The sequence below is a fragment of the Calypte anna genome, chromosome 3, assembly GCF_003957555.1.
Source record: "Calypte anna isolate BGI_N300 chromosome 3, bCalAnn1_v1.p, whole genome shotgun sequence".
NCBI classification, from domain to species: Eukaryota; Metazoa; Chordata; class Aves; order Apodiformes; family Trochilidae; genus Calypte; species Calypte anna.
The window spans coordinates 80,123,965-80,149,510 of record NC_044246.1 but is presented as its reverse complement, the minus strand read 5'-3'; the positions used below and the strand labels follow the sequence as shown (position 1 = coordinate 80,149,510).

At 36.3% G+C, this 25,546-nt stretch overlaps 1 protein-coding gene across 3 annotated transcripts in view; it reads left to right on the top strand.

The window, feature by feature from the left end:
- IBTK (inhibitor of Bruton tyrosine kinase) overlaps positions 1 to 24,962 on the top strand; it is a 50,788-nt gene extending 25,826 nt beyond the window's left edge. For 2 of the 3 annotated variants that reach the window (XM_030447105.1, XM_030447107.1), the window contains 17 exons: positions 277 to 363; positions 1,026 to 1,108; positions 1,212 to 1,249; positions 2,700 to 2,796; positions 3,178 to 3,279; positions 4,196 to 4,313; positions 4,840 to 4,900; positions 5,608 to 5,735; positions 7,521 to 7,633; positions 8,450 to 8,598; positions 9,242 to 9,405; positions 11,496 to 11,588; positions 12,728 to 12,886; positions 16,348 to 16,500; positions 22,208 to 22,276; positions 22,395 to 22,527; positions 23,711 to 24,962. In XM_030447105.1, coding sequence (XP_030302965.1) covers positions 277 to 363; positions 1,026 to 1,108; positions 1,212 to 1,249; positions 2,700 to 2,796; positions 3,178 to 3,279; positions 4,196 to 4,313; positions 4,840 to 4,900; positions 5,608 to 5,735; positions 7,521 to 7,633; positions 8,450 to 8,598; positions 9,242 to 9,405; positions 11,496 to 11,588; positions 12,728 to 12,886; positions 16,348 to 16,500; positions 22,208 to 22,276; positions 22,395 to 22,527; positions 23,711 to 23,836 — 1,873 coding nt within the window. In that variant the 3' untranslated portion in view covers positions 23,837 to 24,962. The remainder of the gene's footprint in view (positions 1 to 276; positions 364 to 1,025; positions 1,109 to 1,211; positions 1,250 to 2,699; positions 2,797 to 3,177; positions 3,280 to 4,195; positions 4,314 to 4,839; positions 4,901 to 5,607; positions 5,736 to 7,520; positions 7,634 to 8,449; positions 8,599 to 9,241; positions 9,406 to 11,495; positions 11,589 to 12,727; positions 12,887 to 16,347; positions 16,501 to 22,207; positions 22,277 to 22,394; positions 22,528 to 23,710) is intronic. The other variant, XM_030447106.1, reaches the window with a different exon arrangement.
- Positions 24,963 to 25,546: the final 584 nt, after the last annotated feature.

The following is a 25,546-nucleotide window of genomic DNA, read 5'->3' as shown; positions in this document are numbered from 1 at the left end:
CTGCTAGCTGTTTGACCCTGTAGTGTTGAATTTTGGCCTTATCTACAGCAGTCTAGCTTTCATGTAAGATAATAAATAAGATGTGGGGAGAATGTCTGTTACATTTTAGATCTACAGTGTAGACTTTAACAGCTGGCTCTTTTTAGTTTTGTGCCATGAATCTTTCTGATCTTTTTTTGTATTCACAATATGAGCTCACTGAAGTGCTCTTTGGGAAACTGTTCTTAATGGCTTGCACTCTTTGTATTACTTATTGCTAGTGTTAATTATTTGCAGGTTGGAAGGAGTCAGGTTAGAAAATGGAAAAATTAATGTTGTCAACAAGAAGAATGGGAACAAACCGAAATTAAATCAGAAGAAATGGTAATTTTTTAAACTTGCGCTTCTCCTATTCTTACCATTTTTGTTTTATATCATCTCTTGTGACAATTAGGCAACATGGATTGGAATTAAGCAATTGATATTTTGTCTAATTAAGAAAATCTCCAGGGAATCTTTCAATAGAAAAATTTCTTATTGATATATCAAACTGATATTTGGGTTTTTATTTCATTGGTGTGATCAGGTTATATATATCCAAAGGATTGAATAGTCTCTGAGGTAACAAAAGCTACATTGCATAGAAGTAGCTTTTTCACAGAATTTTTAATACTTCAATCTTAAAATACATTGTGAAAGCTTATAGTAGATACTAATGTGGAAGAAATCACTACCTTAATGTAGATCATTTAAAATTAACTAAGATTGGCCATAATTTGTTTGCCCAAAACAGTTTTGAAACGGCAGTTGACTGTATTTTGAAGGAAATAATTCAGATGGAATTTTTAGAGCTCAGATTTAGACAAAAAATGTATCTTGAAACTATTGTGCCTGTATTTTTGGGTTCATTCTGTATTATTAAAGCCCAGGTGTGTTGCATTTTAAAGGAGAAATCCTGACTTGCTAAAATAAGTTTTATTTATAGAGCTTACAACTTGTAGCTCTTCCGAATAGTCACAGTTCTGATCCTATTAAATATCTTCTAGTTCGTACCTCTCCGATGTGACCCTGAAATCTTTAGATGGAAAGGAATTCCCGTGTCATAAGTGTGTGCTTTGTGCAAGACTTGGTATGTGTGTGTATTTTTTTTACACATATAGATAATATAAGTTGTATTGTCTTCTTTAACTGAAATTTTATTGCATCTTGAACTGAAATGCCTTTCTTTACAGATTATTTTCACAGCATGTTAAGCAGCTCATGGATGGAGGTAAGCTTTCCAATAAGTGTATGTGATGGTATGTTTTGTTGCAGCAAATAAGTGACAGCTTTTTAGTTTTTCCTAGAATAACATACCCTAAATACTGTGGAGAAAGGCTGTATTCTTGGATCCTGTTTGGAAAATAACAAAACAAAACAAAACCCCAAACAAACACAGTTTAGTTACTCTGTATTTATACTGTTGAGGTTGAGCATTAAATGTGACTGATAAATGTAACAGTGAACATCAAAGGAAATGAAAATATTGGGTTTGTTTAGAGGCTTGGTTTGCTAGTTCACAGGTTTATAAAAGCTGTTGGACTACTCTTACTGGATATTGGTTTGGATGAATTATAATTTTCTTTGAGTAAAAGAACTTATAATTTAAAAGGGATACAGAATGGAATAGCGTTCCATATAAACTGAGTGAAAGAGCAGAATCTGGAGTCAATGCATACAGTCTCTGGTTGGCCTTTACTGTTAATAAAATATAGGATATCAGGGCCTATTCCACTTATTTACCAGCTTCAAAAGGTGTAGATCTTTTATTTGTCTTGGGTCCTTTTTGCTAGCTGTGTGTCAGTGCCCTCATTGTTCCATTGTAATTTCACCAAATGCCTCTTATCTGAATAGTATTAATAAGTTGAAAGAGAAGGAAGATGTAAATGGAGAAGCATTTTTCAGAGACTGAAAGCTGAAGCAATATACAAGAGTTTTCTAAACTTTCATAGCTTTTTGGCAATATCTAAATCTAAGAACCTGGAAAAATATTGGCAGTTCTCTTCTGCTGCTGTACAGAACTTTACCTGTCCTATAAATTACTAGGCTGCCTTTTCCTCAGTCACCCCTGAGGAAACATATCCAAAACACTGTGAGACAAGTGATGGGTTTATTTAGTTATTTATTAAGTTGAATGTCCATTTGTATCATTGATTTCTTTATCTATTGTATGTAGTTTGGAAATTATCTATTATTTCATAAGTAAATCTAAGTCATGTTTTATTGAATTAAGTGCCCTGGATGTTGTATAAAAATCTTGCTGTCTGTTGAGAGGTTTCTAAACTTCAAGTGGGAAATATTTTGGTACCAGTAACATGTTCTAAAGCAAAAGAAATCTCTTAGTAGAAAGCATTGCTCTAGTACCACCTGAAATAATCTCATATTGTTAAGCAGTGTTGCTGCATAAACATGAATGGCAACAACTACATAGTTTTAATAGCTAAGGTTTGTTCATACAAAAGCTTCTTGGATATTTATTCAAAAGTTTTGTCATATCTTAGTTGCTCTGCTACAGTCAATTCTTGATTGAAGATTGAATGCTTAAATAATTGTTTAACTTTGAAAATGTGATCCCCAATCTGAGTGATTTGCTAAATATAATTGCTGTCTTAATTGCTTATTTTATTCCAAGTAGTCAGCTGCTTTTTTTTTTTTTTTTTTTAAATTACTTTTCCTTTTAGGCTTCCTGTTGTTCAGCCCTGGAAATGCCAATCCATTCTGACATACTACAGATAATTATAGATTACCTGTACACAGATGAAGCTCTTGCAATAAAAGGTGCCATTAATATATTTCCATTTCAACTATAGCTCCTGCAGGTTTTCTGTGTTTAAAATAGAATTTCAATATTGAATATACATGTGTTGAAGTTTTATGTAGAAAATCCAAACTTTTCTTACCTTTGCTTTAGATTTTGAGGTGATAGCTATACCTCAGGCATCTTTGTACCTTTCCTTTAGTTCTTTAAACTAGTTCCCTCCCTTTGTTGCTTAAAAAAGATGACTGGTTGCACTCTTCTAAGTTGTTCCTTGTGCTGTGAAAATCCTATGAAAATTTCCAAAGCCATTACACTTGTCCTTTGGTAAGATCTAATTGAAGCAGTATGTTATAGTTGCTTTTGATTTGCCCACAATATTTACATGATGCTTTGTTTTCCAGATTCTCAAAACGTGGAATTCATATGTAATGTTCTTGTGGTAGCAGACCAACTTCTTATATCCAGACTGAAAGAAATCTGTGAAGTAGCCATTGCAGAAAAACGTGAGTTCTTCCACTTGTATTATAAAGGGTTAGAGCATAAAAAATGCTTTTTTTAGATGTTAATTTTCTCATTTCAGCACAGAATTATTTGCTTATATTCCTTACCTCTGTTAATTCCCTGGATGTTAACAGTTGCTTCTTCAGTGTGGGTGAAGTTCTAAGTTAATATGTTCTTTAACCCCATATGCATTGTTATCTTCATTTCATGATCTTGAATAAAAGGAAAAAAATGGTAAAAAAGGCAAAAAGCTAAGAAAACCATAGACAAAGCCACTATAACAAATAAACCAAACTTTTATTTATAAAAGTTTGTTTATTGAACTCAAACTTGTCTTTAAAGCATGATAAAATTCTGTTTCTATTTCTGTCCTTGTATTTAGCTCTGCTAGTTCATTTGTTGTTTGATTGTTGTTTCTATGTCTATGAAGATGTCTCTTCTAGAAAACACTTGCTTAGCTTCATACACTAAGTCAGCATACAACTTTTTCTTGGCATTTTTTAGTGACTTTCATTTTTCTCTCTTTCTTTCCCCCACCCCTCACCCCTCACTCCCTTTTTTTCTTTCTCTGTGCTGAAGGAGCATTTGGAGCTTTAAGAATTGTGCTGTATACAAAACTTGCTATTTGTGCCTTTCTTTTTCCCCTTTGTTTTGGACTGCTAAGTTTCAAGTTATTGAAACTGATACATTTGTAGGTAGGGCCTTTCTATTGCTGGAAACCAGCCATGCATTCAAAGCTGCTGCAAAGTTATGTGGAGCTTGCTGTAGTTTATGGCCATGTGAGCATTATCATATTTTGTAGGAATGGAGAAATATATGGTTAGTTTCAGTAACTAGATCATGCTGTTTGGTAAATCTTAAAATGCTGTGTGATATTGCCACATGTTACCCTATTTAGTTTGTTTTTCTTCTTTGCAGTTACTTTAAAGAATGCTGCTGAGCTGTTGGAGTTCTCAGCAATGTATAGTGCTGAACAGCTAAAACTGTCCTGCTTGCAATTCATAGGACTTAACATGGCAGCTTTGCTTGAAGCAAGGTAAGGAGGAAAGGAAATACTCTCATGTACTAGCTGTTAAATTCAAACCTCCCAAAAAGGCAAAAAGATTGGGAGAACTGATTAGAACAGGTAAATGTTAAATGCAACTGAATGTTGCAAGTTGAAAGGGAGGTTCTTTTTTGCCAGCCATGGAGAGAGAAAATAGTTAAATATCTATACATGCTATACCCAGTTTGGTAGTACAAAACCCTATGTTACAATCTGGCATAAAGAGACTGAATTAACAGGGAAAAACTCTCTTGAATTCAGTGGGCTTTGACATTAGGCCTGTTCTGTTTTGGGTGTTTTAATTGTTTTTGATGATGCAGAAAACTGCTGTGGGTTCTTTGTTGTTTTACCCTCCTTGCACCCACCCCTTAAATACCATGAAATGTCATTATCACCTATTCATGGTGATTATTTTGAACAGATGATAATGCCTATTTTTAGATTTCAATTTTTCTTTAATGTGATGTTTCTTAAAGCTGATAGGATAATTTGGTTTGTGGTGTTTGTTTTTATTTAGGACTCTGGATGTCTTAAGTGATGAAGTTGTAAAGGATCTTTCTGTTTATTACAGGAAAATGGTAAGTTGTACAACTTCAGTGTAATTCGTTACTTTTAAAATTAGAGCAGATGAGTAATAAATGCATAGCTGCATGGTCTGTAGATGACAGACTGAATGAGGAACATCTGACTCAAAAGCTAATGTTAGCTGCTGCTATTATCACTCCTGGGAAACTCATATTTCATTATTCAGTAGCCACTGCTGCAGAAGGATTGTGTCCTTTAAATTAATTAATTATACACATTAGATGTATTACTGTTTTGTAATTAACAATTGTGTAAAAGAACATACGAAAAACGAATGTTACTTATAGAAAGGAGAAGAGAGGAACCTAGAGTTCTTCAGAATAAAGTTCAGGGTGATCATACAGGCTTAAAAGCAGTTAGGAAAGAAACTGTAGACATTGAACTTTAATGCATAAGGGAAACCACCTCCCATTATAATCCAGTATTCTGTAACTGTTCAATAATAAACAATGAATGTCTGCAAAACCTTGAAACTTTTTTTTGTCAGGAGTTAGAGGCAGCTGTAAGATAAGCATTCTGATTCTGTCACTTAAAATAATTCTATTTTGCCTAAAGATGCAGCTTTAAACATAAGTTGGTTAATTACTTGATCTGTAACAGTGTTTTAAATGACAGTTTTTGTAATTTTTTTATAAGAGATCAAATATACACTAGCATACAACTTAAGAGAAACTTAGTATAATGGCATTTGCAATTACAGATTCCAGCTATGGTCAGGAGAGTAATTACTCCATATCCAGATGGACCTGACATAAGTTCGTTTGAGCCTGAAGAAGGAGATAACTTTGCCTTTGTAAGGGAAGAAATGAATGCAGATCAAAATTCTCAGTAAGTACCTGTTTTTCATTCACCTTTTTAACAAGGTGAGCTGCATGTAGTGTCCATCCCTCTTTGAATGGTGCCTCGCTTCCTTTGGATTCATAATTGAAATACCAAAAACTAGGAGAAATGGAGATTACAGAGACTGTTATCAGTTCCCATAAGCATTTTTAAATGTTAGACCTGCAGCAGGGAACCTTTTTTTCAACTTGCAAGTATCATGTGAATAAAAGTAGCAAAACAAGTGTTCACGGTAGTGTTTGGGAGTTGTGAATGTGATGAGAGTACCTGTGTATCTGAGACCAGCTGTGGAGTTCATTGAACTTGGCTCAGTTAGGAGAAATTGGAGAAAAACAGACTTTAGTGTAGTCTAGGTCTGTGTGGAAAGTTGTCATAATGTATATTTCTTAATATTAACAGAATTGTCATGCAAAATAGAAAGACTTGTAGCATGAATTTTTAATCTGTCAGTTTAAAGTGGCTTGGCTACTGTCAGGCTGTAGAAAAACAAAATATGTGACCTATGTTTAAGAGGTGTTAGAAAATGTTAGAAAATCAGCTGTAAAACAGGTGTTTTGGTCTTTGTGGTTTGTACAATTCTGATATTCTGCCTTGGAACATTTGTTCTGAAGGCACAGAGGTGAGAGTAATGGAATCTGTGAAGTCTCATCAGACTGAATTAATATTCTTCTTTTCTCAGATGAGCAAATAATAAAATTACAACTGTTCCTTTTGATACATTTTTTTAAACTGGAAAAATTGACTGTGTCATCCCATCTACGAGAAGTTAATTTGATAGGATGATTTTGTAAAATGCTTCCAAAGAGTGAAGTACTATGTCACTCTGCAGGTGAGACCTCACCTGTGGTATTGCATACTGTTCTGACCACTTGGGTTAAGAAAAGATGAGCTAAATGAACTAGGTAAGATGAAGCAAAGCAGGGGAGCTGAGAGACCAGTTTACTTCAGACTTCAATCCTTTTAGCGTTTTTAAAGCCCAGATGGTAACCTTTAGGGGAACAGGACAATCCAAGAATTTAAAAAAAGCCCTAAATGTTCTAATGTTCCAGTATTGATGCAGGAATGAGTAGGCACTGATGTGTTTATTTTCTAAAAAACTTGTCAGAGTTTTTTTGGAATAGAGCTCTTGCAGCTGTGATTCATGTAGCTCTGAATTTCTGGCAGTTTTGTTATAGAAAATGTCTTTTATTTGATTCCACTCTTCATATCTAGAAACAGGGGACGTTTTGGTAACATCACCATATACCTGCTTTATTGTAGAAGTAGTATTATCTTGCATTATTTGTGTTGTGGAAAAATGAGACCAGCTGTAGAGTTTATTGGACTTCAGTAATTTAGGAGAAATCAAGAGAGAGAAAAGTGGATACTTGTGTCTAGTTTGCTTTATATGAGTTCCTGCAATCTGTAGCAGGTTTAATCTGACCTAGGCAGTAATACAAGCCTGTGCAGCTGCTGCATCTTCTACTGTCTCAGTGTAAGTTTTGCACAGTATACTAGAGCACAGACTAGATCTAGATGGAAAAGAATTTATCCTCTTCCTCCTGGATTTTTGTTTTGCCTCCAAATGATTTAATACATAGTAGTGCCAGTGCATAAGCAGAGCAGGAGCAAGCAGCCAGTGACAGCTGATGGGTGAAGATACTAATTCTTGAAGTATAACCACTGTTGCTCTCTGAAAAACTTAATATTGACACTGATTCCTTAAGCTCAGTTTGGCTTTTGTATTTAATATTTGGCTTTAATCCATCTTTTTTTGTTTGCTTATTTTAATAGGGAAGCCCTTTTCAAAAAAGCAAAAACTAAGGCAAAAAAGAAGCCACGAAAACGGTCTGACAGCTCTGGAGGGTATAATCTATCAGATATTATTCAGAGTCCAGCCTCTACAGGTCAGTGAAAAAAAAGACATTTATTTCATGTATAATAGCAGAATTTAAAGCTTCATGTGCAATGCAGTGAGATTTCTATATGTCTTTAAGGAAATATTGCAAGGAGTATTTAAGTTTATCATGGTTCAATTTGTGCATCCTCAGCTCACTGGCTTGGGGAGTGGTGTGAGAAGCAGAAAAGGTCTTGACTCTGTAAGCACTGCTCAGCTATAACAAAAATGTCACTGTATTATCAACAAATTTTTCATTACAAATTGAAAACAGCCCCATGAAGAATATTAACTGTATCCCAGCTGAAACCAGCACACTTCTAGTGAACAGCACACCTGAATTTGGAAAGTGACTTCATAAGATTTGGAGTGATGTCATATTAAGCTTCTGCATGAAGTTCTAATTCTATAAAGCATGTATTATATCAAATAAAATTATTGGACATGTTTCATGTGGTTTTAATAAGTGGAACACTTCTGTGAATATGTTTTCAGAGGGGTTTTTTTTCTGAAATATAAGGATTAAAATAGACACTGTTTATCAAAAAGATACAAGCCTCTATTTTCAACAGAAAAGTGTCAGTGTTGCTTCCTAAAACTGCATATTGTGAGACAGAGAAAGAAAACTGGCAATAAATTTATTCCAAAAAGTAATTAAGATAGTCTTTAGTTTGCTTATAATTATTACAGTCTAGTGTACTGCATTAAGAACACTTCTGGTTATTATGGATTAATCATCTGGAGTAAACAACTTTTGGGGTTTTTTTAAGCTTTGTTTAGTCTAACACTCATGATTTAATAGTTAAACTCTTTATGTATTTCTTAGGCTCGATAAAACTGGATAAAAATAATTCTGTAGAATCACTTCCAGAACTCTTGACATCTGACTCTGAAGGTAGTTATGCAGGAGTGGGAAGCCCCAGAGACTTGCAGTCCCCTGACTTCACAAAAGGATTTAATCCAGAGAAGACTGAGGTTGGGCTTCTTTGTTCATAGTAATTTATTTCTTTGTATTTATCTTGTCCATCAAAAGCAGAGTTTGTACTTCAGAGTGTTTCTGAGAAGCTGTTATCCTTAAAAGGGAGTAGGCAACTTGAAGTAGCTGTTCTTTGTCTGATAAAGCAAATAAAAATGAGTATTTCTTATTAAATCTTCCAGGGGTAATGTATAAATGTAGTGCTGTAATAAGATTTTCTATATGCTGTATTGTTCAGAAAAATTCAAACTGAAAAAGTAATTATGTAAAGTCTTTATCTACTTCATTTTTATGTAAATGTATATGCCAGGATAACTGAGGCATAACTGACAAAAAGAAAAATTTGAGAGAATTTTCCCTGCGTTCAGTATTAACGCTTTAGATGTGAACATCTGGTGAATTTTTCTACTACAAAGATGAACATTTAGACTGATTCAGGGTGAAATGTGAAGGAAAAATTTAAAAAAAGTTACTGATAGAGTAATCAGGGTTTTACTATGTTATTCCTATTTTTGAGGCATCCTCTAAAGTCTTTCATATGTCATTCAAAATATTTGTAGCATTACTTCTTGTTTTATCTAAAAAAAAAAAAATAAAGAAAAGACAATACTTACTTGACATTTTTCTGTCTCTCTATTTTAGTTGAAGGACAAAGCAGGCAGTCAGGGTATGAAGCCCTCTCAACCTAACAAGGAGATTAAATCATACAAGGGATCATCAGCATTGACACAGTCTGTTCCACAGTCCATTCCTGGTGCCAAAAACAACTCTGCAAGCTCTCCCAATTGGGTGGCAACCAGTTTCAGGTGGAGTAATAGTTGTGGTGTCTACCTAACTTACAATCACTGTTCTACATTTGGTACTGAATACTAATAATATTCTATTCAGAGTAAAAAGCTACCTGCTCTTCAGAGTGATCATACATTACTTGACATGTGAAATAAAGCTTTTGGTAGTGTAATAAAACTGGTACATTTTGAAATTATTCTTTGAGGAAAGCAATTTATATATTTGTTTATTTATTTATTCTTAAAAGTGCTACCAGTCTGGACTTATGCTGTCTTTTAAGAAGGCCTTTTGAAATCCTTTGCACCTTTTTATAGAATCAGCCCATTCTTGAAGCCATTAGAAGTACCATTGTTCTTTAAGTTTTTAAAATACATCTTTAGACTTAATCTGTGAAAATCAACAACACAGGTTTAACTGATACATTAATAAAAAAATTACTGTTAGTTTTTATCTCTAGCAGTATCTGCATATGAAAAAGGAGCAGTACTGTGGTAAACAAGTTCTGTCTTGCCTGGTGTCCTGTCTCTGTTGTCAGTAAAGGTTTTTAAGCATTTAAGGAATCATAAAGCAATAGTTTCTCACAGTTTTCTCAGGCTTTGTTGGTTTGTGGCTGATTGGTACAGATGAAGACAGGCTGAGAAAGTTGGGTTTGTTCAGCCTAGAGAAGAGAACGCTCCAGAGAGGACTTACAGCAGCCTTCCATTAGCTTAGGGGTCTAGAAGAAAGCTGGAGAGGGATGTTTTATGAGGGCATGTAGTGATAGGACAAGCAGAAATGGTTTTAAACTTGGAGAGGTTGGATTTATATTAGATATTTGGAAGAAATTCTTAAGTGTGAGGGTGATAAGACAGTGGCACAGGTTGCCCAGGGAAGTCATAGATGCCCCCTCCCTGGAAGTGTTCAAGGTCAGGTTGGATGGGGCTGTGAGCAACCTGGTCTGATGGGAGGTGTCTCTGCCCATGCAGGGAGGTTGGAACCAGATGATCTTTAAGGTCCCTTTCAACCCAAACTGTTCAATGATGTGATGTGATACAACTGTAGAAATTAAAATCTCTAACTGAAGTATATAATTGAGCAGAGTCCATTAGGAATTGGTGTTTTCATTTGCTGTCTTTTAGTTAATTTCAAACATTTTTTAGAGGATTGCATGGGAGGGGAGCAAATGAAACCAGAGGACTTCGCATTACTGGCGTTGAGCCTTCGAGAGTTTCTCTTGTATTCTTCACTTTTTCTAGTATTGCTCATATGATGTCAGAAGAAAAAGGAGGCAACAGAATGTTGTATAGAATGTTGTATAGAATGTTTAAAGGATTAATACTGTACTGTATTTGGTCGGACTACTGTGGAGGAGCAATGATAACAGGGGTTGGTGTGATGTCTCAATAGTTAATTCAGTAGTTATCAGATCAAAGTTTGGTTTATTTAAAGAGAGACAGGAGGAGTGCTCCATATAATATATATCGGGAGGGGGATTGTTTTTCAAAGCTTGTCACTCAATCTAGTTGTAACACAGCTTTGTTTACAAAGGTCTTAACACAGGTTTTAATTTCTAGATTTATGTAAAGCTTGGAAATTACTGGATGTTCATTTCTGTAGAAGTTAAAATTAGGTAATTCTTGAAAATGAAACTGATTCCTGAAGTTTGAGAATATTATTGGTGCTTGTACAGAGCTCTTACTTTGCAAATAGTATTCTGTTTGTCATGTGAAATAATTTTAATCCTGCTCTTTAAAGAATTCAACCTTCATAAAGAAAACATTTGAGAAATAGCTCTCTAATGCTTAGCATGGGCAGTTGACTACTAAGTAAGTATCCTGGATTTAGGTATCTAATTTTTTTATAGTAATCACAGTTCATATTGTTGTGTTTCATAGTATAATGAGTCTTGAAAGTATTTTTATAGTGTGCTTTTAAATATGTGTATATTTATAAAAGTTTTGTCAGAAACATTCTATTTGAGGTTTGCCATAATTGTGGTAACAGACATAAATTATACATCTGATTACCGTTTTTGTGTATGATTTTAGAGGATTTCAGTGAAGCCTGGAACTGTGGAATGCAAGTAAAAATGGGTGCCTTGTAAGGTAACTTTTTATTTTTCATTCAGCCCTGCCAGCCCTCCTGCTATGGATCTAAGAACTATTATGGAAATTGAAGAAAGTATGCAGAAATGTGGAACCATGCCAAAGGCAAATTCAGGGTTGGTAAAAAACCAAAATCTATAAAAGAAAAGTGTGATAGACCAGGCTATTATGAATTTCCTTAGTGGTTCAGGCAATTCGGTCTTTAAGACAAGCAGAGAAGTTGTCCAGTTTATTTTTGAATGGCTTTGTTTACTGCATTTCATTTTGGTGTTTTTCTGTGACTATGCAAGATTTATCCCTTTATTTTACTCTACTCTTGTTTGGTCAACTGCTGCAAAAGCAGGTCTTAGCTGTTGAAATGTAAAAGAGCAAGCAGGCTAGTACTTTAAATCACTGGCCTGCTCTGCTCAGCTTTCCTATTTCCAGACAAAAAGAACTGGCCCTAGCACTTTGTACTAGCACAAGTACTGTAATTAATCCTGAAGTTTGTTTCTTTTCTTGAATTCTCTGAACCCCCCAGCAGCCATGTGTGGATATTGATAGTTCTTCCTCAGACAAGATCAACAGTGGTCCTTAGTCAAAGAAACATTCTCAAAACACAGGGAGATAAATGTTTATTTTCAAGAGGCAGTGGGTTTAACGTGGTGTTTCTTAACTGGTGACACATGGAAAAGAACTGGAAGGTGACTTTCATGAGCTCTGAAGTGTATCATTCTTGTACAGTAGAGCAAGGATAGTAGTCCTGAAGCCTAGTTAAAGGGTTGCTGTCTAGGTAGATTGAGAGGTGTCAACAAACCAATCAAGACTGAAGAAGCCAAGTAACTTAAAAAACAAATAATTACAAGTTGAAAAAAAATTACAATATTATGTTGTTTACGTTTCCTATGAATTAATATTTTTTATTAAAGGGAGTTAAGTTTTTGACAGTCTAAAAATTAATAAAATTAGAAAACTATCTTTATCTGGTGTAAGTCCATCTCTTGGACACTTGCTTCGTATTTTGCATGTTTTCATTTGTAATCATCTACATGAAAAATGTTTTATGATGCTTTTTGTTCTTTCACTCTATTCATTGATCCTCCTTTTACTCCATAGTCATCCAACCCTCTCCCATCCCCCATTCTCCCTTTTTGGCACTACAGACAAAGTGTTTTAATTTAGGAAAAAAGAATTTCTCAGTTCAGTTTGCAAGATTAAAGAAAGTCAGCTCAAAGGATGCTGATCTTAAATCTCTTTTTGAATTATCAATTCACAGCAGAATGGCATCTCATGGAATCAAGCTTTCTCAGAAGCAAAGGAAAATGATTGCCTTGGCAGCAAAAGATAATGGATCAGTGACTAGCAGCATGGAGACTACTACACTAATAACCACCCCACCCCCACCTACAAAAGTTGCAAAACTAGGGAATGCATGGTATGTTATAAATCAAACTTCACTTCTTTCCCTGAAACCTTTTTCTGGAGGGTTTTCACATTGAGTAGTGCCATAGAAGCAGTATCTTAAATAAAAATAGCCTAAGTTCTGCTCATTAAAGAGACTAGCATTAAAGTATTTGTGTCTGTGTGTTTGGTAGTCATTTAAAAATTCAAAGGATGCAAGGAAATGCAGTGGTTGCAGTTTAACTTTCTTTGAAATTTTGCTGTAGTGAGTCAGAAGACTTCATCCCTTCTGATTGTGGCCTGTGTGTGATGTGTTATTTGCAGATCATATCAAAGTGAAATACAGAAAAAAAAAGGTTGAGTCCAAGCCCTGAAACTTAAGAAGAGGTTATTCAAAGCCATTATGGATGCTGTGTCTTTGTCAAAAACATAATGAAAATTTTAACCCTTCCTGGCTGAAAGGTCTAGAATGACTTTGGACGAGAACAAAAATACACTGAAATAACAAAAGTTACCTAGGTGGCTAAGAGCTGGACAGAGTGATGGTTGCTGCTAAGAGTTCTTAGGGTGGAAGGATGCTTAAAGGTTTTAAAATTACTTTTAATGCTGATTACAATTTATATGTTCAAGTTCATATCACTATCCAATAGAAAATGGTTTATCATCTGTTCAATGAATGATTGAACAGTGAATGAACAGAGAATGTAATGAGCTACTAGCCCAGTTCATGCTTTGTTCTTGACATTTGCAGTTGGTATTAGATGAAAGCATAAAGGCATAACTAAAAGTTGCAAGCTGTGTAAATTTAGTGTCCTAAATCAGGATAAATACTTATGTGCAAGCTCTTGAGGTAAATGGTAGGCAGTTATCCCCCTTTACTGTTCAAAAAGGTCTAGATTTTCATTGCAGGTTGCTTCTGCACTAGTGAGCCAATTTTCTCTCTCTACCTGTTCTGTGCTTCAGTGGAAACAAAGCTTGCTGCATACCCACCACAGCCATCCTATTTCAAATGAAGTCTTTAGGCAGTTCAGCTGTTTTAAATGCTGCTTTTGTATTCGGTAGATTTCAAGGTAAAATAGAACTCTGTCTTTCAAAGCATAGGTTTATTTTCCACAACCAGAGCTGTTTCCCTCCTGTGTCTTTCGGCTCTCCTTCCTTTGATCCTTTATATGAATTGGTTCCTCCTTCCAGAAAGAAGAGTAGCAAGCAGCTGCTGGAATCTTTTCTTATCTGCTGTTCTCCTGTGAGTTCAAAACAGACATGTAGCTTGTTAGCTATTTAATGAGTGCATGGAGAGAGAAAAAAATCACAACACTAGCTAGATAAAGATAAAGTAGCCTGGTTCTTGGCAGTAGTTACTTCCTAAGAGGTGTTCTGTATCAAAAGGTTTAGGGTAATATAGCTAGAACTGCTTGCTTCTTTGCTCCGAGTACCTATGCTTTCCGCTTTGGATGGATGTGTTATAATCAGCACCTTGAGTCTGAAGTTCCTGTATATTTATTTGAGTTTCCAGATAGGTCTGTTGGTGTGCTATTATCTTATTTTAGACCCATAGTAATTAAAAGTATTATCCCAGAACATAAAAATGGCAAAATAGAGCTGGTGTTCAAAGTATTTATCAGTGATGTACTGAAAAAACTGTGGGAGTATGTTGTAATCATCCCAAAATCATGCATAAATCAGAGAATAATTAATTCTAAAATGGTATTCTGCATCCAGTTAGAGAGTAGAACAAACTTTGCTTCTCTGGTGAACACCATGCAGTACGTTTAGCCTTATGGTTAAAGAGCTGTGGTTTTTTACAGGGCCAATCATGGATCATATCAGCCTGATCTGAAGTGGGCAGTTGTTTGAATTCAAGGCAGTGTGGCATCACATCCTTCAAGTAGTGATTCTGATAGTGATTGCTGGGTTTTCTCCACGGGTCAGTGAAAACAGGGACAAGAAATCTTCTCTGTAGGCATCTCTATATCATGGGCTGATTATAATTAAAAAAAATATAGTTTTATGCCATGTATTTCTAGTGTCCAGCTTGCAAGCTATAGAGGTATGTTACCACAGGAGTTAGTTACAAGAATGGACTACCTAAGATGACCTGGTTTTAAGAAATACCCAGCACATAGTATTTCAAGTGAATCTCAAGATAAGGTAGAATTCTTTTATTCTCTTTTATACAAGCAGGACCTAAAAAGTAGAATAAAATATCTGCATTCTCTATTTGTTTTCAACAGTATACACCTAATACCAAAATTTAGGGTCTCACTTATTCCTCCAACCTCCAAACTTAAACCTGGATGGTCCAGCATTGGGTTTAGACATCATAACTTTCAGGTGCTTTTGTTGTAAGATTTCAGCTACAATGTTGCAATACTTTAATTGCTTCATGTTTTTTATCTGAAGCTGTGTACCACCTAGATGTAGTTTGAAAGTCTGTGGCTTCAACTGCTTCCCTTCTTAGGGCAGCTACAAATAGTTAGAATTGTATAGAAAAGTTGTTTTACTTCAGTAGTGTTTATAGATGATCTCTTATTCTTAAGTAGAAACTGTGCAGAGCTGTTCTTCCAGTATGCGTGCTGTGTATTTGACAGTGAGTGGGACTGCTAGGCTTAGTAAAGTTAAATGTAAGGAAATGTATGAACTGATTCCAAAGTCTTGATAAGTAAGGGAAGGAAGGAATAATGTCAGCTACTTTCAGTTCTGACAATATCAACACTTTTAGGACAGAAGGTACTGAAAATATCTATGATGCTAAATTGCTGTCTTTACATACTTGTTGGTTTGTTTGGGGGTTTTTTTGTTGTTGTTGTTTGGGTTGGGTTTTGTTGTTTGGTTGTTTGGTTGCTTTTTTGTTTGTTTGTTTTGAAAGATAATAAGCAGGCTCTCATTTAGTGATAATGCATGTTATACTTAGGCAAGTAAAAGAAAACTAAGTATATCAGTTTCATGAAATTCACTGAGGATTAAAATGATTTATATAGCCTCTGTCAGGTAGCAGTTGCTCCTTCAGTATCATGGGGAAAGACTAGACTTTCATGTTGTTATTAAACTAACATTGTTAGAACAAGAGTACAAGAGCATTATGTGATTTATGATAATATTTTCAAAGAATAATACTGCTAGAAGAGGTACAGCTTATCTAAGACAAGGTGTCTGTGAAAATGAAATTGCTTTTAAGAGGATAGGTTGGGGGAAGAAATAGATGGAGGGGTGGTTTTTAGCTTTTGTTTTCTTTTCCTTCTCATGAAGTTTTCATACGACTGGCTTGTTCTGTTCTTACAGATAATTTTTTTTTAATGTTTTCCTCTTTGACCCAAACTGACTTATTTTACCAAATTGGTTTAGCAGGCAAGATGCAAAAGCTAAGTAATATTCTATTTTTATTTGTAGTAACTGAAAAGGCCCTCTTTGCTATCTGAATCATGGAACAATATAGAGTCTTGGAAAGTACAAGTATAAATTGAGGTTTTGGGGTTTTTTTGTTCTGTTTTTTCAAAGGTCATCTTCATTACATTCTGCTATGCCAAAGTCATTCCGTGATCTTGTAATGGAAGAAGAAAAATGTATGAGTGCAAATAGTTCAGCTGGTGCTGGCATCAAAAGATCTGGATATAAAGGAACTGAGGATTCATCAATCCAGAACACCACAAGGTAAGAGAGCAGCCTTTTCCTAAATGGTAGAACCACAATACCCTGTCTTCTGCTGAAGTAAGAAAAAAAATCGTGTAAGGATTCTTCTAATCTTAAGGATTTTATGAAGAGTTATCCTATGAATAGGAAGCTTAAATGTCCTGGTTTGGGACAGGATAGAACAGAGATTTTCTGTCTCATGGGATGTTGTTAGAGGAGAGAAGTAGGAGGAATTTGGAATTGTGTTTGATGGGTGGGTTTTTGAGGAACGGAGCATTAAAGCTGAAGTTACTGCTAGAGATGTAGGGATACAAAGCATAAATCTGCAGAACAAGTATCAAATTTTGTTACTAGCACAATAATAAAGCTTTTCATCATATGGGAGGTGGCACTTGCTGGTGATAAGGGAATGGTGCTGTAAGTACCTTTGCCAGAGTTTTGCTGTGATCTTAAGGTCATCTCTTCTTTCTGCATTGCTCTGTCTCAAGTCTGGCCAGTCTGTGTGCTCTCTAAGTGAATTATTTGAGCTGAATCCAAGCCTAATTGGTTGGCTGTCTGAAAATGATACATTAGCCTAGTGGGAACCTAGATGACTAGATTAACTATAATCACTTGGAAAAAATGGCATTTCCAGAACTGTTTCAGGGTATTTTGAACTGTGTCTGAAGGTGCTTATTTTTCTCTGTTAGGTATAGAGCCTAGGTGACCAGTTCATCCACCTGACAGTTAGGATTTGAGTTTCTAGTGTGAGGTAGTTTTATTCTTTGGCTGTCATAGTAGTCTCTGATTTTTGCCTGCAGCATTCAAGGGCTATTTCTGTGAAGAGTAATTATCCACAACCTTCTCTCTTCCTTCTTAAGGATAGCAAATTTCATGTGCATAAAGCATAAGTAAGCCTCATCTCTTTATGTCAAATTGGCACATAAAGACACTGATGGGATGCTGAAGATACTTACATGGCTTCTGTTCTTGCTCTGTCTTTTTATTTTGGATAAATTGTGCAGTAATTAAAGTGACAATTTTTAAAATCTCTGCATGAGAGATTTTTGATGGTTGCATAAACATTCTTCCATATACTGACACTTTCCAACTTCAGTCTCCTGGTTCTTTAGATGAACCATGTCATGAATGTGGAGATGTGAACTGGACTCAGACCAGAAGCAGATCAGCCCAAAAGCTTGGCTGTGTGGATGTGGCTGTATTGTTTTCCAGGGACAGCTCAGCCTTGGGAGTTCTGCTGTGCAGCTGTGCATGTGTAGCTCATACTCCAATCTAAAAACGTGGGCTTGACATGACTTAACTTTGTTGTGGCAGCCTGGGTTGTCTTCACTGTGTTACTCCAGGGAGCAGTGAAGAGTCCTGGAGGAAACAAGTTTTTGTGGCTTTGTGTGGGAATGGCCTAGTTCTGGCAGAGCTTATAATGAGCTAATAAATAGTACATGACTCAAATGGTACAGAAAAACCCAAGAGATTCCTGCAGGAGACCAGGCTTGGTGTTCCTTTTCTGAGAGCAGTCATTAGATCAGGGAGGCACTGGACCTGAACTGGCTTCAAATGAACAAATCCTCAAGAAACACTGGGGCAGCTGAGTGCTGGGACATCTTAGTGGCTGTGCAGGAGTCATGGCAAGTTCAGCCAACTAAGTTAATCAGGTTGGTTCAGTACTGATGATACTTGGCTGGTTTGTTTCCATGCAGAACCACTTATGTCTCTGCATCAGTCATTTATTTGCAAGACTCCCAGGTTTCCAAGTTCTATATTTTTTAGGCTTTTTTTCCATTTTTCTGTGTATTCTAGCTTCCCATTTCCTGCCTGTTCCATTTCTCCTAGTTATTTTGATGCCAGCTGAGGAATTAATCTAGCATGTTGAAATATCTGCAGTTGATTTAATATTTGGACTGAATATCTAACTAGGAAGAAACGCAGATGGATTTATGTACAAATATCTGAACTGCTTCATACATTTTAAAGCCCCATTTAAATTGAAGGAGATGACACAGGTATTTAAATGTATCTTTTAATTGATCACTAGAGTGTGCAGTGACACTGCAGCTATTAATTCCAAGTTTTGGAAATTCTATTGTAGTGGGGACTTTTTTGGTGGTTGTTTAGGTTTTTTTTTTTGGTGGTTTGTTTGTTCAGAAGTCTCACTCTGGTAAGAATTTCTTAACTGTAAGAAAAAAGGTTTCTTAAGGATTTATTTATTGTAATGCTGTGAGTTCTTTGGATTGTGACTGGGAAGAGGACCATAGCTGTCAATTGGGCTGGATAGGTGTTGGTTACTGTCAAATGTTCAGGAAGTTCAGCATCATTAAAGCAGGAGGAAAAAGAAAAGTTGAGAGAACACCTGAATTTAATAAGCTGGACGAACATGTTTAATTAAACCAAGCAAAAAACTGCCTTAATTTCTTCTTTTCTTCCTTCCTTTTCTCTGGTTCTTGTCTGCTTTTTATGTAATTTTCTTTCTGAAGTGCAGTAAAAACCTGGAAGATGATTTGTATGGACTTCCAGTTCCTTGCTCTTGAAATCATAGAATAGATTAGATTTTCTAGTCCAGTCTCCTGGTCAAAGTAAGCCAAACTAGGTCACGTTGTTTAGGGCCTGATCCAGTTGAGTTGTGACTACTTCCAAATATGAAGGTTCCCCTACCTTTTTTTGGGCAAAATGTTCTAGTGTGGGTTTTCTGTGTTTTGTTGCTTTTTTTTCTTTTTCATTATAGTGAAATTTCCTATTTTGCTTCTTACTGCTTCTTAAGAGGCAATTAAGAACATACTGCCTCTTGCCCTTATCACTATGCAGCCTTAAGAAGATTCTTGCTGTGTCTTTTTTTTCTACCCTCCAGTTAGGTAACTGAAGAAAGCAATGAGATCTCTGCTACCTTTTTTTATGTTTAACTAAACTCAGTTCTTCCTGTCATGTTCTCCAGCCTCTAAATTAAATTAAAGTCAGTCCATTTACTCAGTGCCTGTTTTTCAGATTGACTATAGGGATACAATAACATGTCCAAGGCCTTGCTGTAGTCAAAGAACGTGGAAGCCACTGCTCTCTGCTTGTTTTGCAGAGCCTGTCATCCTGTCACAGCAGACAGTCAGGTTGCTTGGTCACAATTTGCCTTTCATCATAAATTTGTGCTGGCTGTTCCCACTTTTTTTTTTTTTTTTTTTTTTTTTTTGTCCCACATGAGCTCAGGTATTACTTCCAGAAGGATTTGCTCCACAGCCTTCTCCACAACTGAAGTGAGACTGATCAGTCCATAGTACTCCATATCCTCTATCTTGAAAATAGGTAGAACATGTAGTATTTCCTAGTCGTCCTGAAACCTGTGTGCTTGCTTGGTTTGTTTTTCTTCTTCCTAATGTAGAAGCCCTTCCTTTTTGTCCTGCACATCCCTCAGTTGTTCTGGCTCCAGCTGAGTACTGCCTCTTACAACTGCGTCCCTGTACACCCTTGGTTCTCCTTTTTCTCTTCAAGATGAAAAACTCCCTGTGCAGTCTTCACACTGTCTTTTTCTCAGTACTTCTGAATTTCCTTTCCCATTGCTTTGTTCCACAGTCATACTGTTCATTTTTATCTGCTGCTAAAGTAATAGTGTCTCTTCATATTGTTTATTGGCTTGATCTTTGCTGCTTATTGTGTCCACTGATGGTAACTTAGTTACATTTCTCTAGTTAACTTATTCTCCAAGATAATTATTAACTCAACTGTAAACTAAGTAGGTAGGAGAGGTATAAGAAACTTGTTAAAAAAAAAAAAACATCTTTATCTGGCACTTGACTCGGTATCTTACTGAATTGCTATATTTGTTTGTCACACTTACCTGTCGTGACCTGATACCTTCTTTGAATTAAAATAGGGTTCCCTAACTCGGCATTTTTACCAAAGATAAACCAGAAAATCAGTATATTGCCTTTTTATTTTCCCCTATCTTTAATTTTTAACAATTCTTCAAGATGAATGGAGAAAGCACTGCGTATTACTGAGGTTTAAAGAAAGGAACTGCAGCTATATAGGTAGTCAGTCTGGACAATGGTACAGCAGATCTGACCAAGCTTGCCGTGGGAGCTGTTGTTTCATGTGTCAGTTCTTCTATAGCTGAGGGGCAGTGATTATCTGGGTATGTCCAGTCTGAAGAGTACCACACCCTGGTTTCCTCTCCATGCAGTGTACTGCTGGCTGTCCTGCCAGTATCTAATACGATTGCCACTAAATGAAAATGGAAGGGAAAAAACATTGTAACTTAACTCTGCATTCCTGGTGGAAGCACAGAAGGAATATGACCTGGCAGGTGAATCTGCTGGGCTTAATTCAAGGGAGTGACACAGTAGAAAATCCAATTTTATGCCCTGATAGCTGTTGCTGTTGTTGTTGGGTTGTTGGGTTTTAGTTTGGGTTGTAGTTGTTGGGTTTTGGTTTGTTTTCCTTTTGTTTGTTGTGGTTTTTTTGGTTGTAGTGGTTTTTTTGTTTGTTTGTTTGTTTTGTGTGTGTGTGTGTGTATTTGGTTGGGTGTTCTTAGTTTTCTTGTTTTGTTTTTCCCCTGAGCACTTAAATTTGTGTTCACTCTGCTCTTTGAGAAGTTGGCTGCTTGGTGGGCAAAATGATGTTTTGTTACAAAAAGCTGGGCATGGTTCATTTAAAAGCTATTTTTTTGATGGATGTTGCATTTCAGACTTTTTTAAGGTCTTGCCCTCATTGCTTAGTGATAGGAATCATGGTTCTTGTTGTCCTTGGAACTGTGTTCTGGGGAAAATATTCCAGGCAGAGAACTTAGCAGTTACTGGAAGTCTCTTCGCTTTCTATAGATTTTTCTTCTTTTCCAGGAGTTTGTGACCACTTACAGAGGATTACCAAAGCCTTAAAGAAAACTAAAACTAATTTATTGAAATACCAACACCCTTAAGAGATTTTTACAATACTGTAGAGTAATGCAAAAAAGTTTGCTAGCATTTCACAGTATGCTGTAGCATTGCTTTAGAGTTTGGGAAATTGCAAAAAATGCCAAAGATAGCTATTAAATAATGAGAATATTCTCCTCTCTTTCTACTGATGTAGGATTTTTCTGACAAGTATACTTTTCTCTTAAGACATACAGTATACCAAGTGACTTGTTTTTATTGAGAGATTAACATTTTGCAACTGAATAAAATATCTTCCTTTTGGGAACTCTACTGATATTTCAGAAAAATTGTTTTTCAATTCAGTTCTATTTTTATTCTAATTTTATGAATCTGGGAGGTGGCTGCAGGATTATGTACTGAAAGATTATGATTTCTGGGCTTACACTTGTGGAAATAATTTACTAGTGCTATTGCAGCACTGGTTCTTTCACATGAAGCACTTAATTTGAATTCAGGACAGCTTGGAGATTTTTAATCCTGAATCCATATTCTTTTCATATTATTCACAGTGCTGTTAGTGCATAAATCAGTTGACTTTTAAATGTAAGATAGAACTTACTACTTTTTTTTTTTAAAGTACACCTTTGTTCAAACGCTCAAATGTTAATAAATGTCAGTATTAATACTCAAGCTGAAAAATCTATTAAGTTCTGGTAATCAGGAATGAGCATCCACCTCACTTCCAGTCTCAGTACCAGACTTAAAAAGCACATGCAGGATTGCATCCTAATGCTTTATTCTGGTAAAACCCTAGACTTCTCTAATTGCCTTCAGTATGAGGTAGGAGAATGCTCTGTCAGTGACTTTCACTCTGCTTTCCTACCTTTTTCCAGGTGCACCACCAGAAGTAGCCCAGGTCTGGAAGACCATGTTCTGGATTCTCCACAGCTGGAAAGTCATAAGTAAGTTTGACAGTGGCTTAGATTCTGTTGCTTGTTTTGTGTGTGTTGTGCTCACCTTGTTCTTGATGTTAATTCCTAATGTCCTATTTTGCTTTTTTGTTTGTTTTTTGTTTTTCAGTCCTTGGCTAGCAGCATCCCCAACTAACTCTCCTGTCATAGCACCTGTCATGTTTTCAGCTATTGTAGAGGAGGAACTCCAGCAAGAAGCAGCACTTATTAGAAGCAGAGAAAAACCTTTGGCTTTGATCCAGGTAAGTTAGTGCAGCTATGTCCAGGCAGCTGCAAGGATGGAGACTCCATGGTCTGTCTGGAAAGCTTTGTTCCAGTGTCTTAACTACTCTCATACTAAAAAAGATTTTTACATAATAAATACATAAAAATAAGTTCTGTATGTCTGTGCCCATTGCCTCTTCTCCTTTAAATGAGGACCACTCAGGAACCAACCTTTATCACCACAACCTTTCAAGAATATTCAAGAATGTTTTTGAAAGTGGGCTTGCAGTCCCAGCCAGGGCCAGCTCTTATCTCGGGGGCCTGGGTTTCCTGAAGGCCAATATTACCAAGATGAAGAAGGCTGTTAGTTCCCCACCCTTTTCCATGTCCTTTGGCATTCAGCAGTGGGCCCAAATTGTCTTTTTGTTGCTGTAAGAGCCTTTTTTGTTGTCCTTCATGTCCCTTGCCAGATTGGACTCCAGATGACATTGACATTACTGTTTCTGTGTGCTCAGTCTTCCAGGTCACTTTTTCTGCTTTCAGTTCTTGTATGCTTCCTTTTTTTTTTTTTTTTTTTTTTTCCCCCTTCATGCAGGACTCCTGCTACAAAGAACTCAAGCCAAGTTCTTTGGCTTCCTTCTCATTGGCATGGAACATTCTTGTGCTTGGAGATGGTGATCCTTAAAATCAGTCAGCTCTCTAGGACACCTCTTCTTTCCAGGGCCATATCCCATGATTTTTTTTCCAAGCAGACCCCTGAACAGATTATAGTCCCCTGTTCTGAAGTCTCAGGGGCTTATCCTGCTGTTTTTCTTGTTCCCGTTTCTTGGGATCCTGAGGTTGTCCATCTCATGGTCATTGCAGCCAAGGGTGTCCTTTACCTCCTCATCCCTTACCAGCTCTTTATTTCTGAGATCCAGCACAGCGTCTCTCTTCAGCAGCTCCTTGATAATCTGTATTAGGAAGTTTTTACCAGGATGAACATCCTGCAGTGCCAGTGTCCCACTGCACTGATACCAGCAGGTATCAGAGTGGCCTAAGTTTCCCTTGATTAGCAGGGCCTGCAGACATGAGGTTTCTTCAGGTTGTTTGAAGAATGCTTCATTTACTTTTTCTTCCTGATTAGTAGGTCTGTAGTGGGCAGGCATTCAGGGGAAGTCAGTTCATAACTGGTGTAAATGTAGATCTGACACTGACATGTGTGATCTCTTGTCTTTCCAGATTGAGGAGTGTGCTATTCAAGATTTACTAATCCACTATGAAGCTTTTGACAACCCTGATGAATTTGTGACTGTTGAAAGGGCTCCTCAGGGACCTATAGCAGCACCAATGTGGAACAAGCACTAATTTGTATTCTTCACAGCCCATGTTGTATGTGCACTTCTGAAGTTCTAATTCTTAAGTACAGCAAGACTGGAAGAACAGGAGTGATGTAATTTTTAACATCAGCATTAAAACATTGCACATAATCACTAGCTTTTTGGTAGAGAGAATGGAAATAATTTGTTCATGGTGTCCTTTACCCACAGTATATATTAAATGTATGTTTTGAGAGAATTCCTTTAACAAGACATATTGCTAGTAATGTTAATGAAACTGTAGATTGGAAATGCATTTGCTAATCTTGAATTGTGAGGGTTTTTTGTTAAATACAGGTGGCTGAAAAGTGAGTGCTTATTTTGTGATTCAGTGTAGAACTGAATGTGCACAATTACACATCTTTAAAGCTTGGGGGGATGTGTGTACTTCAGAGCTTTCTGGCACGCTGGGAATATTGGAAAAAGTTTGCACTTGAACTTAATGTAAAAATCACAGTTTGATAATGCAATTTTCCTTAAGTTATGTGTAAGTACTGGTTCTCTGATTGTTGCTGCCAGTGGTTTTTACTGTCCTACTCCACAAGGAACCTCTGTGCTGTACCTGAGTGCTCTGCCATTGCCTGCTCAGTTCAGTTGTGCATGTTTCTTCACTGTTGTGATTCTGGCCCTTGAGCTGTCGGCTGTGCTGTGAAGCACACAGTTGGATAGAATATGGTGGCACTTTGAGCTCATCTATAGTCTTATTCTGGTAAATATGGTACAGTTTTAGAACCACTGTGTTTTAAGGTACAATTCACTTGAAGTGCTGAGGAAATAAAAGATCTGTGTATTCATTATTAAAGCTGTAGGAACGAATGCTTGGCTGGAATTTGCAAACACTTAACCCTCAAAGATTATCACAGGTGGCTTTCAGTATTGTGTGTTCCAAAGTTCTCTGTGCCTGGTTTAAACAAATTTATATATGTATAAAAAAAAAGAAAAAAAAAGTAGCCTTATCTGCAATAATCTGTCTAGTTTGTCTGTTTGTGTAGGTGTGTTTGAACTTTTACTTTTTCAATAGTGTCAGTACTCTGGGAAAACTGGAATGGAGACAGCTACAGAAGGTGAATGCAGAGAACTGATCACTGTGTGATAAAAGAGACGAATCCTGAAAACAAAACCTAATGGTTTCAGGTCAAGCTACACCAAAAAAATCCCCCACAAAAATTGTAAACAAATGACAATAAACCATCAGATCTTGATTTACACAAAGTTAGTATATTTTTATGTGCTCTCTATATATAATCATCTCTTTAGGTAACTGTAGAGTAATCTAGAAGTATTTTTTTTTAACTGTGAGACAAGAACTGTAGGAATTTTTAAGGTACACTGGCAAAGGGATGTGTAGTTTTAATTCTATTTTAACTTCTGCTGGTCATTCATTCACTGTATTACTGACAATATTTGCATTAAGTACTTTACTTGATGCCCTCTAGGGCCTTAGGGTCTGCTGAAACTATCCTTCCCAATTAAAAGAAAGCTTATGTACAGTGAGAAGTAGCTATAAAAGCAGTGGGCCTTTCCAGGTATGAACTCCAGTTATTCTGAAATACAAAATTATTGTACAGTTGCTAATTTGCATTTTGGTATTTTTTTTTTGCTCAAATTGATTAGAATGTACAGTTTAAAATGGCATTCGCCTGTCATTTTAAGAGGATGTTTGCTTCCACAGTGCAGAGAAACCTGACTACTTATAAGT